This window comes from Solanum dulcamara, chromosome 4, assembly GCF_947179165.1.
Source record: "Solanum dulcamara chromosome 4, daSolDulc1.2, whole genome shotgun sequence".
Classification (NCBI taxonomy): domain Eukaryota; kingdom Viridiplantae; phylum Streptophyta; class Magnoliopsida; order Solanales; family Solanaceae; genus Solanum; species Solanum dulcamara.
Genome location: NC_077240.1, coordinates 54,702,508 through 54,718,738, shown reverse-complemented (window position 1 = coordinate 54,718,738; position 16,231 = coordinate 54,702,508). Strand labels below are relative to the sequence as shown.

The window sequence follows — 16,231 nt, the reverse complement described above, 5'->3', positions numbered from 1 at the left end:
CGAAGTTCATCGAAATCTTGGTTCAACCCTGCTAGAAACAGATATACTCTCTCATTTTGTTCCTTTTTCATTGCTTTTACGGTATCCTTAGGACAGTCTCATTCATCATTATAGCACTGATCTAATTCTTGCCATAGGAAACCATCTCATTATAGTAAATAGTAACACCTCTCTCTCCCTGCCTAGCTTTCCACAGTTTAATTTTCAGTTCAAAAATCTCAGAGGCATTTTCTACATCGGAATAAGTCTCTCTAACAGCCTCCCAGACATCCCTAGCAACGGGAAGAAATAAATATGGTTTACCTATGGCAGGTTCCATGGAGTTTAGTAGCCAAGCGATTACCATCGAGTTTTCTGATCTCCAGGCATTCATTTTAGGGTCTCCTGGTTCAGGCTTTCTTGTTTCTCCAGTCAAGTGCCCAAGTTTTCCTCGACCATCAATTGCGAAATGGACAGTTTGCGCCCATTCCAAATAATTCTTGCCATAAACGTGGGACTCATATTCGTGAGCTGAAAGGAAAAATGAGAAGAATCGTTGCCTTGGGTCATTATTGTCTCGGTCGGAAATTTGTTAACAGAACTCTCGGCTTCTGTTGATGCAGCTGGGTCAAGCAGCCCAGTAAATGTTGTTTTTGTCATAAGCAATGCAAGAATAAAGGTGCTCTGATACCATGTAAGTTTTGGTACCAAAATTGTACATTTTATTCATCTATAGAACTACAAATATATAGTACAGAGAAATAAACAACAAATAATTAAATCCCTTGATTCTCAAGAATCAAGGGATGATCTTATTTGATCTAATTACCTAAACCATCTAATATCATATCATATATGATTTTATCAGATCAACTAAGATCCTACAAAATCAAATCTGATTATAGTTAGATATCCTCAAATCAACACTATCCAAAAATAAAAATATACTTTCTTCAACTACGTCCATTGTGCCCTTTCCTCATAACAGTTTCAACTTCAAATATCAGAATTACCAACAAAAAAATTGCACTCAAAATTTTACTAAGCTTGACTTCCTAACGATAATTATTATACTGTAAATATTGGGCCAGGGGTCCTCAACCTTCCCTCCACAAAAAACAATTTAATTTAGCCAAATTGCCCTAAGAAAGCTTAATAGATCAATTTACTTTATAAACCATTTGAGGTTTTACAACTTTATGAACAAAGAGGCCAAGCAGTCTTTAGCAATATGTATAGAAATATGCCTTTAGACAGACTATGTTATTCCTAGCTGTCTTCACATGATACTTGTATATTAGAGTTAATTCAAGTGTCCATTAAGATGTTCAACGATTAATACAAAGCATAAACCTATAGGTGTTCATGTGCAAATGAACTGCAGTGAGACATAATAGTAGCTAAACGTAAATTGCCATGAACTTTAGAGGCTTAGAATCAGAAAAACACTAAAGCAAAGCTAAAACGATTCAGCCACAATGACGATAAGCCACATAGTAACAAGACGAGATAAGAAAGGAAACAGATGAGGATTAGCACATCAATCAACTGTTAAATGAACATATTATATTGCAAAGAGAGAACATACAGAATTGTGGAACTCTTCACCTAGCCCAAAGTTTGAGACGATGAAATTTATCAGCATAGAGAATTGATGCACCAAAACTGATCCTGCTCCAAGCTGAAATAAGATTCAGATTGAAGATCATTAAAGAACCATCAGAACAAATTCATCACTGCTGAAAAATGAATTGTTTGGACTAAATATCTAACCACTGATCCATAGATAGTCAAGTAGAATATATTTTTCCTTCCAGTTGGCAGCAATTTCATCCCCTGTAAAATGAAGCAAATGTAACAGACCAGATGTTATTAGGGAACTCTAAGAGAAACTCAGTCAGAAAGGCTTGTTTTTTATTGGCGAAACTTGTATAAGCTAGTTAATTTTCTTTCCAATGTCAATCTGATAAATCCAGGTGATACAAACATACAGCTCTTTGCAAGATCTTGTAGCTCAATGTTGTAGCTTTCTCTCTAAAAATGCCCCCCCCCCCTCCTCCCCAACCCCAAATTTACATATTGAAGTCTAATCCTAGATAAATGGTATCATATTCCATGCAATCTTTTTGTTTATATCACCCTAGTTCTTGTCAGGTGTTATTCCTAATTAGTGATTATGCCTATGTCTGTATCCTCTTGCATTCCTTTTCGTGTCTAACTTATCAACAATCGTATGGGGCCACATCAAACAAAAATGGACGTCAATTGTCATCTGATATGGCTCTCATTTGCTGGTTATGTGTTTGTGGCGGAGGGGGGAGGGGGATGTTTACAATTGGAAAATTCGACGACATCTTCTTTTTAAGGTAACTGATGTTACATCTTTTTTATAGATGAGCACATCCAGTCTAATATAGCAAAGACATCACATTGGAGCTGTGTTTTCCACCAATTTCACTAGTGATTGCTGGAAAACTCTAGTTGAAGGTACTTAGTATGGAGAACAGAACGTATTCCATTTCGGGCGCAAATCATATGATCTAACTGACTGTTAGCACTGATTCAGAGATACGGTTTGAGTGGGCTGAGCGTAGCAAGAACTTGATACCAAGGACGACAATCAGCAGGAAGATTCTCCTTTGGATATGCCAGTCAATGTGAACTGTGTCATAGAACCAAGGTAATGTCCTCAAAAGAGAGAAACAGGGACCACACCTTGCAAGTTTTTTTGCTCTCTGAAGTTCAATAACTATGGCCGTTATTTGAGTGTGGTTGCATTACAGTGACAAAGAAGGTCAGTTATTATTATGCCAGAGAATACATTAAATGCAGGTTGGAAGGATGTAGCAACAAAAAGGGAAGGCATCACTACTAAAAGAACATTTATTACATGTGAGAGAATCCTATTAGAAGTGAAAAGCAGAGTGCTGAAGGAACTTATATTGAGGTGCTGGCTAGAAAAATGGAAGATCAATGACTTACAGATGATGCAGTCAACTGGGAACTCCATCAGAGTCAAAGGAGCTACCTATCCTTCAAAATCAGATCTCCTGAGTAGATGCATAGTTGGAAGATTCAACGGCGACTATGAAACTCCAACTCATAATGAAGTGCCTAGAGATGGATTTGCAGCACACGGAAAGATGATAATGCTTTTCAGGTGTATGACATAGATGGTTTCAAATTTCTATTCGAGTTTATGATGAAGAAGATGGCGGAACATATTTGGTTGGTGAATGGAGATGGAAGCAAAGCACCTTGGAATTATATTGGTGGAAACCAACGTCTGGATGAATTCTGACCAACAAAATTTGTTAGCCAGAATTTTGGGGCTACCATTTCATTTATGAAACCAGAAAATCATGAAAGACATAGATGAGAAATGCGGTGGCTGACTGGAAACAGAGGAAGAGACCATCTGTGATGGGCTCGAATTGATAAGTTGGTAGTTAATGATAAGTTGGTAGTTGGTAGTTGGTAGTTAATGGGCTCAAAAGGTTCAACTCAATTGATAAGTAGGTAGTTTATGGGAAGCAAGATTTACTAAAGACTATGGAGAGGGTTGTGGGTTGTGTGTGGAGACTTCAACGTAACCAGTTTCTCAACCGAAAGAGCAAGTGAGGGAAGAATCTCTGAATCCATGTCTGATTTCTTATAGATTATAAATGACTTAGAGCCTACTTTATTTTGGGGGATCTTTTACATGGATGAGCAGAAATAATCGACTCAGTTCCTCAAGAATTGTTGACAGGTTTCTTTATTCTACTAAATGGAATGTAGAATTCAAATGCATCAAACAAGCCATTCTTCCTAGGAATAGGATGGCATCTGATCACAGTCCAATTCTACTCTTGTGTGGGGATTGGGAATGCCCCTAGTCTTATTTCAAATTTGAGAACTGGTGGCTAAAAGTAGAAGGGTTCTCAAATTTAAAGTAGGGTCGATGATCAACCTTATTGGTTTCAGGTAGACCATATTATATCTTGACCACTTAACTGAAATTGTTAAAGATGAAATTGAAGGAATGGAACATGGCAAATTATGAAAATCTAGGGGTTAGGAAGACAAATCCTTAATTAGATAGCAGAGTTTGATGATGTTGTAATGACACTCTAGGTCATATTCTCTATTTTGAGGTATTTTCGGTGTTTAGAGCTTTCCTATAGCGGCCTCAAGTCATTTATGACTTGCTGGGACTGATAATTTGGTCACTGGGTTGTTCGCTTGGTTTTAATGCAAATTTTCTTGTTTTGGAGCTTTTGAAGTTTGAACGGTTGACTTTGGTCAAAACTTCAGGTAAACAACCTTGGAATACAATTTTGAAGGTTTCGTTAGCTCCGAAATGTCGATTATTGTCTAGGACACTTGGTTTGGATCTCGAGGCTTCCAGACTCATTTCGATCAACCACGTGGCTTATGCTAAAACGGAGCTTTGGGTGTGGGACCCACTTTTCGTCGAGATGAATTCCGTTGGAAGTTTTGAATCACCATTGAATACGGAATGTCGAATTTTGTGGGGTAGCACGACTCTTTTGCGTGAGCGGGGTTCTGAACGAATCCCGATCCCCCATCGAGGCAGTTTGCCAACTTTAAGTTGAGTTGGTGCACCCAGCATTGTTCTTCGCGTCCGCGCGCTTGGAGTCGCGTTCGCGAAGGCCAATGAAATTGGTCTTCGCAATCGCTAGCTTAGTGCCGCGTTCGCGAAGATCAGTTTCTTGGTCTTCGCGTTCACAAGCCTTGACCCTCGCGACCATGATAAAGTGTTAGTGGTCCCAGTCAAGCTTGACCAGTGTTGTCAAAGGCGAGCTTTAAGCGCGCTTAAGCCCTGAAGCGAGGCTCAAAACGTGCTTAGTGCTTCGCCTTGCTTTATGTGCACTTTAGTGCGGTCATCAAGGTTCTAAGGCAAAGTCTTCCTTTCCAATGAGCCTCTTTTGAAGAAGTGACACTAAACAATTGATATTTCACTTTATCATTCTTTTTTTTTCAATTTCTTTGGTTATATATTTGTCATTCATGTTTATAATTATTGGTCTTAGACAAAACATATATATTTGTATCTTTTTATCCCTCAGCGCCCTTTTTCATTAAAGCCCACACTTTATTTGCGCTCTGCGCTTAAAGCCCCAATGGACCTTAGAGCTTTTTTGCGCTTTTTGCCTTTGATAACATTGAGCTTAACAATCGTGACCTTAGAGCTTTTTTGCGCTTTTCGCCTTTGATAACTTCATTGTTGCAATATGGGTGTCAAAATGATCGTATTGACATCAGGATCACTATTTTATTAGCGTGGCATCGTTTGGAGGCTGCTCGAAAGGGGAAAGCCCCAGTTTAAAGGTTTGGAGCACGCATGTTCGATTTCGAGGTAGGCTACGGCTTACTATTCTTAGACCTAGCTTGTTGGTTGTTCTAGCATGATGATTTGCTAAGTGTTGGGCTGGTATTTAGCATGATTCCTTGTTTAAATAATTATTGGATTACCTTAGCCTTATTTTGGTTATTTCGAGTATTGTTTAGGTTGATCATTGGTTAGATGGATGTACGTTTGTTCCCGTGACTAGTGAATAGGCTAGAATGGCCTTAGTAGTGATGTTATTAAGCCTTAGCCTAGGTTTGGCTAGTATTTGCCTTAGATGATAGCTTTTTGAGGCCTATGGGACGTGTTTTGGGAATGAAATTGGGTTAAATACAATACTCTGGGCTAGGTTGTGACCTTCGGGTAGCCCTGTCAGTATGTGTGACCGGCTGGTTGTAGCGAGATAACTACCTAGACTTGTTTAGGACCCTACTCCTTTTAGAGAAATAGCTGACCCAAGGTGAGATTCCGGGAGGGGGCTAGATAGTGGCGGTGCTATTCAATCTAAGATTCTAGGATATGCTAGGGTTCTGTACAGTTGATCCGATGTAAGGTTCTAGGAGCTACTATATTTCTGTGTAGTCATTCCAATGTAAGATTCTGAGATTGACTTGAAATCTAAGGCTTTCCAATGTAAAATTCCACGAAGGACTAGGCATTTCGATGTAAGATTTAGGGTGTGCTAGGTTCCAATTAGGCTTTCCGATGTAAGATTCCGGAAAGGACTAGTTATCCCGAGGTAAGATTTCGGGAGATGCTAGGTTACATGGTGTTATCTCGATGTCAGATTTCGGGAATGAGTTTGTGGTTAGTTTTGAGTTGTACCTTGTAGTGTAGCTCTTGTGTGTACCCGCCGGTCTTATGGGGGGTCGGCCAGGTTATTGATTGTATGATTGTTTGATTATTATTGCTTTGCCTGTGCATGTACCTTCTGGACTTATGGGGGTCCAGTTAGGTTCTGGATAACTTTATTGCTTCAGTTGTTTGCCTTAGTATCTTTACTATGTTCATGTTTAGTTATGCCGTTACTATTGCCTTTTTACCCTGTTATTTACTCACTCATTATTATGTTATTGCAATCGCGAACTCAATCGGCCTATGATGACTATTGAGTACCCCATTTTTTTGGTACTCATACTGCACTTAGCATTATTTTGCCTAATGCAGATCTGAGTTCTTGTCGACCACGTTGATCCTCGTGCTATTGTAGCTGGTATTTCGGAGATTGAAGGTGAGCTTATTGGCGTTCGTGGTTGACTCATCTCCCTCTGTATATTTATGGCTAATCTTTTGTATTCCGAGATAGTTTGTATTTCCTACATATGTCTAGTCTTGTACTGGGTCTTTTGTACTAGCTTTGTACTAGCATCCACTAGGTTTTGGGATGGATCTTTGTATTTTTGACCTCGTTCGGAGGTTGTATATATATTATGCTCTTCCGTTGTTTCCCCTTTAAATTGCTCTATATTGCTCTTGTCAATTTCTTCCGCTCCCTAGGCCCATTATCGTTGGTTCCGAGCTAAGGGTTGGCTTACCTATTGGTGGGATTTAGTGGGTGCCATCATGACCCGATTTTTTGGGTCGTGACACAAGTGTTGGAGCAGAGGGGACTTACTAACAATAAACTAAGGCAAACTTAGAAATGGAATTTGAGTAAGTTACAAAGTACGAGAAGACTGCACGGAGGTAAGGATCCAAAATTTTGTGGATAAAACAAGGAGACAAGAATACATATTCTTTCATAGGATGGAAACCGGTCACAAAAGGTTTAACTCAACTGATAAGTTGGTAGTTAATGTAACACCCCATAAGCTTGTAACTTCTAAAATAACAAATTTACACTTGACGAACCAATTTATCGCTTTTCACGTCAACCGTCATTGAGATGTCGGAAGAATAATGGTAAATGGGTGATTATATCAAAGAAGAATTATATTAAGTTACTTGAAATTCTTAGATGGAAGTTAACTAGTTAGAGGCCAAAGGGAGCCTTGAAACAAAAATCTTAATTGATGGATTTATTACAAAAAATTGTTAATGTTAATATAATCTTGTTTATGAGCTGGATTCAGACGAGTATATCTCCCAATATATAAAGGGTTAGAGGGCCTGTTACATATCAAATTAAAGGTCTTTTTGAATCTAGTTCCAAGAACATCAAACCGTTCGTTATATGACATCAAAGTAAAAAGTTAAGACTGTCTTACCACAGACTGTCCAGGCAAAGTGGGTCTTGAATCCAGGTCGGATTTTGGCCGCCTTTAAAAGGGCGTTTTGGACTTCAAAACATTTCATTTTCATCTTTTCTGAAGATAAAAACGTCCAACATCCACGTGGAGGGTTCCAAGACATTTTAGATGAGAAAAAACTTTTTCCTAGCTTGATTCTTCCTTGACCAATTACAGAATAATATTCTCGTTGCAATCTTCATTTTAAGCCATTTCTTATTGTTTTTCATTGTGGTTAAAGGATTTTCGTTTGGAATCTTTTGCTAAATTGGGTAAATGTTTGGGCTACTCTGAGGTAAGGTTCTACACCTACTTTGCTTAAAATCTCATGGCTTAAAGCTGAAAATCGATTCCTACGACATAAGCTTCGTTTTGGTGCATTTTCTTATAATTGTGGCATCGGGATGATGCTGAACCTCTGAGACATTTTGTTGTGATTGATAAATAGAATATTTTGGTTAAAATATGTTTCTTCCAATCATCTGCCTCTTATTTTTAAGTTTTTATGTCGGTTTTGTCGGGATTTGAAGACAAGAATATCTCTACACAGACTTGAGATGAACAGTGTAATGTCTTTTTATTTCTGATGTAAAGAGAACCTTGTAGAGGACGCTGAATCTCTATTAGATATTATGGAATCTCTAGTAGATTTTTTGATTAGGGAAATTGTAAATACAGTTTCAAACATTTCCTTAATGCTGCTGAATATACCGTTACCCTTTGCCATCAAAAAAAAAAAGATGACACCTGATATCCCCCAATGGTACAATAAAATCTCTATAAATGCATATGCTTGGGACCGGAAAAAAATATTCATTTATCGAGATATTAGTTTATCGATAAATGCATAAAATATTTATTTATCGATAAATAAATATTTATTATTTTAGAGAGTATTTTGCAGTATGTGCCATAAGAAAGAAAAAAAATATTTGAATTAAGAATTTCAAAAGTTTAAATCTAGGAAACTAAAAAGTGTAGTCTTTGCATATTTATTATTTAAATCTAGGAAAGCTAAACGAATTTAGTGAAGTTTAATGTTTCTAATTGTATTCATGTATATAGAATATGAAGAGATTTTATGTTAACTATAAAAGGAAAAAGCTAGATGTTTAAAAATCATAATCCAAGTATAATGTCTTCTCATCATTTGAAAGGCGTACAAAAATCATCTTTAACCAATAAAATAAGAAACGCAATATGTGAGCATAAAAAAGAGAATCCAACTATTAGCCAAAAAGATTTGTAAGCATGGGTGAAATAAAGTTTGATTTGACTATTAATCAATCAACAATATCGCACACTCTCAAAAGGTTGGCAGAGTATTTGTCAAATGAGAAGAAAAATAGCGATGCCAAGAGGCATAAACCTGCAAAATATCATGATTTAGAGAAAGTTTTGTACGAGTAATTTCTTCAAATGCAAGAGAAAGTGAACATGTCAGAGGAAATTATCCAAGGAAAAGCAAAAGATCTTTTCCTGAAAATGTATGGTGAAACTAATCCAGAATTCAACTTCTCTTCTAGTTTGTTAGAACGTTTCAAGTCAAGATACGGAATCAAGTCTTACAGACGTTTTGGTGAAAGTGGTTCAGTTATCATGGAGAACATTGAAAACGAATTGCCTAGCATACGGTCAAAACTAGATCAGTTTGAATTGAAGGATATTTATAATATAGATGACACTGGACTATTTTACCGATTGTAACTGATCATTCACTTGCTACCAAGCAACTTGAAGGTCGCAAAAAAGACAAAGAGAGAATTACTCTTGCTCTCTGTTGCAATGGTGATGGATCTGACAAAGTACCATTGTGGATTATTGGTAAGTTTGCAAATCCTAGATGCTTTAAAAATGTGAACATGAACAATCTTGATTGCATGTATAGATCTAACAAAAAAGCTTGGATGACTGGCTTGCTTTTCCAAAAATATGTTGGCTGGTTTGATAAGAGAATGAATGGCATGAAGGTTTTGTTAAAAGTAGACAATTGTCCAACTCATCCAAAGATAGTTGAAGGCCTAAGAAATGTAGAGTTGTTTTTCTTACCTCCTAACACAACGTCTAAGATTCAACCATGTGATGCTGGGATTATTCGAGCATTCAAAGCTCATTATCGTCGTCGTCTTTATTTCAGCATCCTACAAGGCCTTGAGGTTGAAGCACCAAATACTGAAAAAATTAATATTTTGAATGCTACTAATTTAGCTAACTTGGCTTGGAATTTTGATGTGAAAGAAATAACAATTGCAAATTGTTTTCGGCATTGCAAGATCCGGTCCGAAGAAAACAATGTTCCCGAACCACAAGTTGGTGAATTAGATGAAGGTATCCAAGAAGTTGGTGAATTAGATGAAGGTATCCAAGAATTAAATGAGGTCATCTCTAATTTAGCCTACAGAAATATGATGGATGTTGAACATCTTTTGAACTACCCTAACGGGAATGATACAGTTATGGAATCACCTATAGAGGAAGAGATTATTCAATCTATAATGAATAATGATGATGAGAATGATCCTGAACAAGATGATAGTAGCATTGTCCCACATGTATCGTCAAAGGAGGCATTTCAAGCAATGACTATATTCTCAAACTATTTGATACAACACGAACAAAATATTCCAAAAATTGTGTTCGCTCTTCAAAAAGTTAAGGATGAGATTAATTTTGGTTTTGGTGGAAAGAAAAAACAATCAACTATAGAATCATATTTTTGAAAAGAAATATAGTTATTGGTCTAGTATTATTGACTGATTAAATATATATAAATTCTTGATGTATTCTAGTAATTATTACTTTATATTTTTTCTGGGCCTTTAATACTTTATTTTTAATTATTATCTAATGCATTTAGCGAGAATATTACTTTAATATAACTGGCTCAAGTCGGGACCGGAGAAAAATATTCATTTAGTGAGATTATTACTTTATTGAATATTAATTTATCGAGGTTTTACTATATATTCTTAAAAGAAGAATAAAAATAGGCAAATACCACAAAGCTCATCAATCTCCCTAACGACGACAAGACAGTACAGGGGCAATCCGTATGTATCACAAGGTTAAGGAAAATTCTAGTAGGCCTATGCCTACAAAGATATATGTCGTGAAGGACCTGAACCAATACATGAAGAATATGAACTAGCAGCAAAAAAGGAAGAACAAAAACTAGATTTTAGATTTCACCGACTTATGACTGAATAAAGGTCGTTAACTTACCAAAGCGACCAATGCTGCAAATTTGACCCACTTAAGGTCTCTTTTTGGCAGATCCTAAGGTTGACATTTCTACAATAACTATCCTCTACTAATAATTTATTTATTTTTGAGAAAAGTAACAGCTCTCCTCTACTAACATTTTTTTTCCACCTATGAAAAGGAAGTTTATGTTAGTTCTGCAAAAAGTAAAGCCAAGGCTTCTCCTTTTGTGTAAAGCTTGAAACCTTTAAGAGAGCCCAGTGAGTTTGTTTTTGTTTTTTGGATCAAATAAGAGCCAGTGAGTTTTCATTACAAGACTTTTCCAATAGACCCTTCTGCAGAATTTCCTTGTTATTTGAGATCACAGTAGATTTCACAAAAATAAAGATCTTGGACAGATTAGCAGCTTTCTATCTACATCATTTTCAATCTTCCATCCACAAATGTTTTTTTTTTTTTGAGAATGATAACAGTTAATCTATATATCCACAAGTATACTACATCAAAATATGTAGTCCCTCTTCAAAAGTATTACAACTTAGAGCTTCAACATCTATCTGTTGTTCCTATGAATAGTCTAAAACATTAAAAATACTTCTGTTTGAGCTATTAATTTTTGTTTACACCAAAAATAAAACAGAGCTAAACAATAAATGTTATTTGAGGCTTCAATTGGAATAGAAGTATTTAACTTTATGAAAGAATGTAAAGAAGAGAAAGATGAGAGATAGAACCACATCAGTTGAACATCACATAAAATTGAACACGGTTTTCTGAAAAATTGGATAATGTTGGTTAGCCACTTATACCAATTAAGGATCACATTTCTCATGCTTTGGCATGAGCTGTAGGTCCAGTAAGTCTTTTAGGCTTGACAAAGGCACCGTATTAACCGGGCAGCTACGAGCTAAAGGGCCATAAGGGCCAACATACACCCAGAAACAGCCAGCTCTAGACCTTACAGGAACGGGCAAAAGTAATAAATTGAAGCAACTATGACGGTTATCCCACACAAGCTTCAACTTACACATAATATAAATAGGAAAAAGACCTAAACTATTTTGATACATGCATAAAAGTGATGACAACAGAAAAACCATTCCACAGCTAAAGATGAATAACTTTACCTGGAATAGAAGGACGATGAGGACAAGACAAACTCCAATAGCCATTGAACTGCTGTAGTAAAATGGAACCCAACTATTTACAATAGGTGCCATGAGCATCAGCATTATACCACAAGCAAGAAACAGCAGACGCCATCTTTGTAAATCTGCACATCGTAAAAAGGAGGTAACTAAGCAGTAGACTAGAAACAGAAGGAAACAGAATTCCACGGATCACAGAAAGTCCCAAGCATAACAATGCATCTGCCCAACCTTCTTCAACAGTTACAGTAACAGAACCAGAAGGACCACCAACAAGCTTCACATCAAGAATTCTATCCTCGTAAGGAGACATGACTGAGTTCCATGACCTTTTCTGAAAATTCTTCCACGCATCATGTTCACACTGGCACAAGCCAAGAGAAGAATTCCTGCAAGATAGAAATCCCTGAGAATCAAAATCTCCAATGGAAAAGTCTAAATCATGTCAGAGAAACTTGAGAATAGATGTATTCTCTACTTACTTGTGAAAGCATATCTGTAATTTTCCCAGTAATCTATCTGGGATTACAGCTGATGGGACCAAACTAACTCGATATGCACTAGAATAACTGCTAAGTCTCCATCGTGATAGACCAGTGATTAGTATGCGTTCACATAATACATCGTCTTTTGACAAAGGGTCTCTCACATAATTAATTGGAGTCACATCTAGTATCTGATTTTTCAATTTGACACCTGTCATTTCAAACACGCTAAGTTGAGAAATACAAGATAGAGTGCTAAACTCAAGATAGTAATCTTTGCCAACTTATGTGAGTCGGCCTCTGACATTGTCACTATCAAGGATATCAATACCAAGAAAAAGCTATTTGACACAGACCTACAGAAATTAAAATTATTCAAGTTTGCAGCTTTTTATTTGCCCCCAGAAAATTGAGTATCTTTAATCCTTTAGAAAGCTATCTTCTAGTGTGTTCTTGTGCCAGGTTAAAGATGCAAACATCGGTCTTTGTAACATCTTAATTGACTTGACTAGTCCTTTATGGAGTAAATCATATATATAGTTTATAGAGGTCATTGCAATGCTTTTCCGATAATTGGAATTGTAACAGTTGAAAAGTTTGTGACAATTGTTCATTTTTTAAATTGTATGTTGTCCAAAGAATCCACAATTAATTCCTTGACTTCTAGCTTTTCTTTTTCTCCATATTTTTTATGACAGTGTATCCCTTATTATTATTTTCTTTGCTTAGTCACTACTGCTCACCCTACTTCTTTTTCATCTCTCCTTGAGCCGAGGGTCAATCGGAGACAACCTTCCTACCATCACAAGATAGGGGTAAGGTGTGCGCATACACACTACCACCACACATGTGAGATTTTACTGGGTTTGTTGTTGTTTTAGTCACTACTGCTCACCAAAAAGCCCAGGATTCACCTCCATCTTTTACTAAATTGTGTCTCCAATCTATATATTAATGGAGTCTCTATTTGACCTGGGTATAGCTGTGTTGAATGGATATAAGTACTTGGTGTATCTTAAGCAGAATGCATTAAAAAAAAGGCAAAATTGAGCACAACCGGGCAATTTAACAGGCACTCGTCCCAAGATCCTTCCAAGCAATATTTTGCTCTACATTTTTTTTTTTGGTGAAGAATTTTTGCTCTACAATTTATTTATTTTTGATAATGGTAACATTCTGTATATTAACAGGCATACTATATCAACTATATAGTCCCCAGTAAACAATTACAAAAAAGGAGCTTCCTATCTATTTTCCTTTTACAAATTGTCTAACACAACAAAATATCTTTTGTTTCTACTAAGCATTCCTAACTACACCAAAAGTAAAAACACACTAAGCAATTCACTTCAACTTTGGGATAATCCAGTGCGTATCCTCAAAATCCTCATACAGTCTACCAAATACATGTTGGGACAATCCTCCATCTCTCCTTCGTCTTGGACAAAAGAACTTCTCTTCCACAACTCTCTGATACCTCCTTTGCGCTTGCTAGCATCACCCACCAGATACCCCTCAAGTTAATCAAAATTTTCCAGATCTGATCTATCCATTTGCAATGTAAAAAAAGATAGTTGTTTATCTCTGTCTTTTCCCCACACAAAAGCTCTGGAGCATAACTGAAATCCCTACTTTTCAGTTCTGCCTGTGTTAATACAGCCTCTTTTGCCCCAAGCCAAGTGAAGCAAGTTACTATATATGGAATCTTCACATTCCAGATCATTTTGAATGAACAAAGTGTATAGTTTGACTTCATGTGAGGTTAACAGGTTAGGCACCTCTAGTTATCTTCTCAACAGGTTAGTTGCTACTACAAAGGTATTAAACTTATTAAAATACATAGTAATTCAAATTTCATTGATAATTATACAATATAAGTGCACATAACAGCCAGTCCTTTCAATACTTTTCAGGTAATCAAGTGAAGATCAAAGTCCAAATTGTCTACTCTTCAGAGATACTTGTAGGAGATAACTCTTAAGAATGTGAAAAGACCACAAAAGAATACAATCTGGGAGACAAGTTCACAAATATATCTCATGAACTCTTTCATTATACCCTAAACTAAATATGGAGAAGGTTTCTAGTCTCTACACTCTAAGCAAAGATCATGAGAATAGGAAAAAAAAAACTGTTGGCCAGTTCCGCTTCTCAATAAAACAACCTGTGACTATTATTTTCAATCGCTACTTTGAACCTACTGAATTGATGAAGTATTTCTGAGTATCTAAATTTGTCAAAGGACCCTCCAATAAATAAAACTGAGGAGTAAAATTAGGATGCCCAAATTCAAATATAGACTATAGAAGAAGAATATGTAAAGGAGAAAGTAACAAAATAGGTTAAAAGGGATATATATATATAAAGAGATTAAAAGAGATATATATGTTTTAAAAAAAAAGAGAATTGTGGAAATTGAGTAACCTTGGAGAGCAGCAACGTGAGTAGTTGAAAGAAACAGAGAGAGGCAAAAGAGTACAGGAAGAAGAAAAGCACTTTTGCCGGAGAATAAGAGGAAACCCATTAATGGATCCACTTCCGAAACGCCGCTTTGTTTTTCCTCGTCCTCTGCCTCTTCCTCTCTTCCTCTTCCTCACAGTTTAAAACAAGAATTCAAAGGCCTCAAGGAGAGACGCAACCAATAGTACTTTGTGTATGACTTTGGAGTGACAAGTTTTATTTGATTGTAGGGACAATTATGTAATTAAGAATTAAAGAATTTTGAGATATATGTTTGTTGTTCTCAAGTTCTAAGTTGTTTCTTTCATCTACTTTTATAATACCCTAATTAACTAAAAATGCAGAGGAAAACAAAAGAAGGGGACGGGGGGTGCTTCTTATGCTGTTTTTCTTCTTTTTCTTGTTCTCTTTTCTCTTTTTGATGATTTATTTAGCTAATTATTAGATCAGATTGATTTTGTAATATATCACTAGAGTTACTTTATAAAGTGATTTGGTAAGTAAAATTATAGTTCTTTGATTCAATTTTTCATCTGGATATATTTGCATATTTTCAATAATTTACAGTCACGTTTTCAATAATTTAATTTTATGTTGCAATATGTTAGTAATTTGTTGCAACAGATATTAATTTTATTGCAATAGATGACTAATATGTTGGAAGTCATATATTAAATACAACACGTAAGTTATATGCTGCAGTTGGCTAGCAATTTGTTGCAATAAATGTCCTATTTGTTGCGACAGATGACTTACTGTTGGAATGTTTAATTTGTTGCAATAGATGACTTGGCTGTTGGATATACATTGCAGCAGCTGATAAAGCTGGGATAGAACCGGAAGTTGTGTCCAACATAACAGTCATATGTTACAACACATAAGACAATTGTTGCAATAGATGATTTAGTTGTTGGATATATGTTACAGCAACCGATAAAATTGCGATAGAACAAGAAGTTGTGTCCAACAGAATAGTCATTTATTGCAACAGATAAGACATTTGTTGCAACATATGACTTAGCTTTTGGATACGTGTTACAGCAGCTGATAAAGCTAGGATAGAAGCAGAAGTTGTGTCCACCAGAATAGTCATATGTTGCAATAGATAAAACATATATTGCAACATACGACTAACTTGCTGGTTACAACTTATTGCAACATAGATGTTGAAGTTGTATATGACCACATAATTTACTATACTATCATTATTTTTTAAAAAAATCTTTAGGTAACATTTATGAAGGAATCAATAACAACAAGGGTTGACTATCATAGAGAATGTATTGAGAAGAACAATCAGTTTATTTGGCGTTGAAAGGATGGTGACATGTTAGAGACGATAGCGATAAATGTCCAAAGAGATGTTTTGTATGATGA

At 36.1% G+C, this 16,231-nt stretch overlaps 1 protein-coding gene across 3 annotated transcripts in view; it reads right to left on the bottom strand.

Annotated features, from left to right (window-relative positions):
* Positions 1–15,109, bottom strand: part of LOC129887434 (uncharacterized) — a 60,611-nt gene extending 45,502 nt beyond the window's left edge. For 2 of the 3 annotated variants that reach the window (XR_008766372.1, XR_008766371.1), the window contains exons 1-6: positions 14,819–15,109; positions 12,392–12,605; positions 12,141–12,298; positions 11,889–12,034; positions 1,753–1,815; positions 1,568–1,660 (exon numbers count right to left, since the gene is read on the bottom strand). Coding sequence is in view for 1 of the 3 variants with exons in the window: in XM_055962535.1 (XP_055818510.1) it covers positions 1,568–1,660; positions 1,753–1,815; positions 11,889–12,034; positions 12,141–12,298; positions 12,392–12,605; positions 14,819–14,918 (774 nt within the window). In the remaining 2 variants the exon portion in view is untranslated. The remainder of the gene's footprint in view (positions 1–1,567; positions 1,661–1,752; positions 1,816–11,888; positions 12,035–12,140; positions 12,299–12,391; positions 12,606–14,818) is intronic. The other variant, XM_055962535.1, reaches the window with a different exon arrangement.
* Positions 15,110–16,231: the final 1,122 nt, after the last annotated feature.